At 63.1% G+C, this 1581-nt stretch overlaps 1 protein-coding gene across 1 annotated transcript in view; it reads right to left on the bottom strand.

Moving 5' to 3' along the window:
* ITPR3 (inositol 1,4,5-trisphosphate receptor, type 3) overlaps positions 1-1581 on the bottom strand; it is a 58475-nt gene that overhangs the window by 11395 nt on the left and 45499 nt on the right. Inside the window, exons 40-41 of the mRNA XM_014549211.1 lie at positions 209-385; positions 7-33 (exon numbers count right to left, since the gene is read on the bottom strand). Of these exons, the coding sequence (XP_014404697.1) occupies positions 7-33; positions 209-385 (204 nt within the window). The remainder of the gene's footprint in view (positions 1-6; positions 34-208; positions 386-1581) is intronic.

The raw sequence follows: 1581 nt of genomic DNA, 5'->3' as shown, positions 1-1581 counted from the left end.
AGGAGCCGGGCATGGAGAAGGAGGCCACACGGCCTGCGGGGCGAGGCCTGGTGAGGCTGGGCTGCTGGTGGGAGGGCCCTCACCCTGGGCTCCCACCCTGAGCCCCCCTGCACATCCTGAGCTTTATCCCTGTTCTGTGCCGCCCTCCCCCTGAACCCTCTGACCCCACCAGCCAGCACCCCACCGTGTCCCTGGCCCCCACCCTGACCTTTGGTGGTGGGGTCTGCTGGCTCCGGGTCCTCGCGGGGCTGGCTGCCCAGGTCGCTCATGTTGACGGCCACCGTGGACTTGGTCTCCTGCTGTGCCCGCTTCATGCGGTCGTGCAGCACCTTGAAGAAGCGCTCGGACTTCTTGTCGCTTGTCATCAGGTTGTAGAAGGATTTCTGGGGGTGGACGGTTAGACAGGGAGGCAGCCTCAGCACTGGGCCCGGCTCTCAGCAGCCCTGGGGAGGCCCTGAGTCCTCTGTCCTGTGCTGCAGGGACAGGGATGGGGCACAGATGGGCCCCCAGACACGCCCAATCCAGACTGAGGCTGGGGAGCCAGAGCCAGCCCTGCACCTGCTGGTGGGGCTGTAACTGCTGTCACTGATGCTGGAGGCTGGCGCTGGCCCCTGACACCGTCTGCGTCTGCCCTTGGCCTTCATCTGTGCCCACAGCAGCCAGGGGTCCCCCGGACATTTACATCACTTCCCTCCTCTGCTCAAAACCCTGCAGCGGCCCCTCAGTGCCCAGGAGGCCAGGCGACAGCCTACCACCTCTCTGACCCCAGGCCCCGCCGCTCACGCCTCCTCCACCTCTTCCAGCCACAGCAGCCACTTCCTATTCACGACCTTCGTGCCAGCTGCCTGCTCTGCCCGGGGCACCCTGCCCACTGTCCAGAGCTCACCTCCAGGCCTTCCCCACACTCCCTCTAAGATGCCCTGCCTGGCTGATCCCCGCCCAGCACGCCCTCCCGTCAGGTAGAGATTACAGTCATTGGCTGTTGCCTCACGGGGGTGTAAGTGCCAAGAGCACATGGTTTGTCTCTTTTGCTCACTGCCCGGCACAGAGGGCCCTCCGTGCACTCACTGAAAGAATGAAAGAACGAGTGGGGATAAAGCTGCAGAGAGGGCTTTGGGGAGGAGGCAGGCCTCTAGCTGGGCACCAAGGGCTGAGGAAGATGTAGAAGAAGAGAGGCCCGAGGCAAGAAAGTGGGCCTAACGCAGGGCAGGGTGGTGGGACACAGGCTCAGGCCTGGCTGGAGCAGAGCAAGGTGGGTGTGGATAGAAACGTGGCCACGTGGCCGACCGGCGTGGCTCAGTGGCTGAGCGTCGACCTATGGACCAGGAGGTCACGGTTCGATTCCCGGTCAGGGCACATGCCTGGGTTGTGGGTTCCATTCCCAGTGTGGGGCATGCAGGAGGCAGCTGATCCATGATTCTCATCATTGATGTTTCTATCTCCCTCTCTCCCTCTCCCTTCCTCTCAGAAATCAATAAAAATATACTTTAAAAAAGAAAAGTGGGCACGTGACAGTGTGGGAGGTGGAGCTGCCCACCGGCGCCCTGCCCGGCAGCGAAGCCCCCGTGGCCTCAGCGTCTT

Source organism: Myotis brandtii, unplaced genomic scaffold (genome assembly GCF_000412655.1).
Source record: "Myotis brandtii unplaced genomic scaffold, ASM41265v1 scaffold539, whole genome shotgun sequence".
NCBI classification, from domain to species: domain Eukaryota; kingdom Metazoa; phylum Chordata; class Mammalia; order Chiroptera; family Vespertilionidae; genus Myotis; species Myotis brandtii.
The sequence above is the reverse complement of the archived record's forward strand: the minus strand, read 5'-3'. Positions and strand labels throughout refer to the sequence as shown.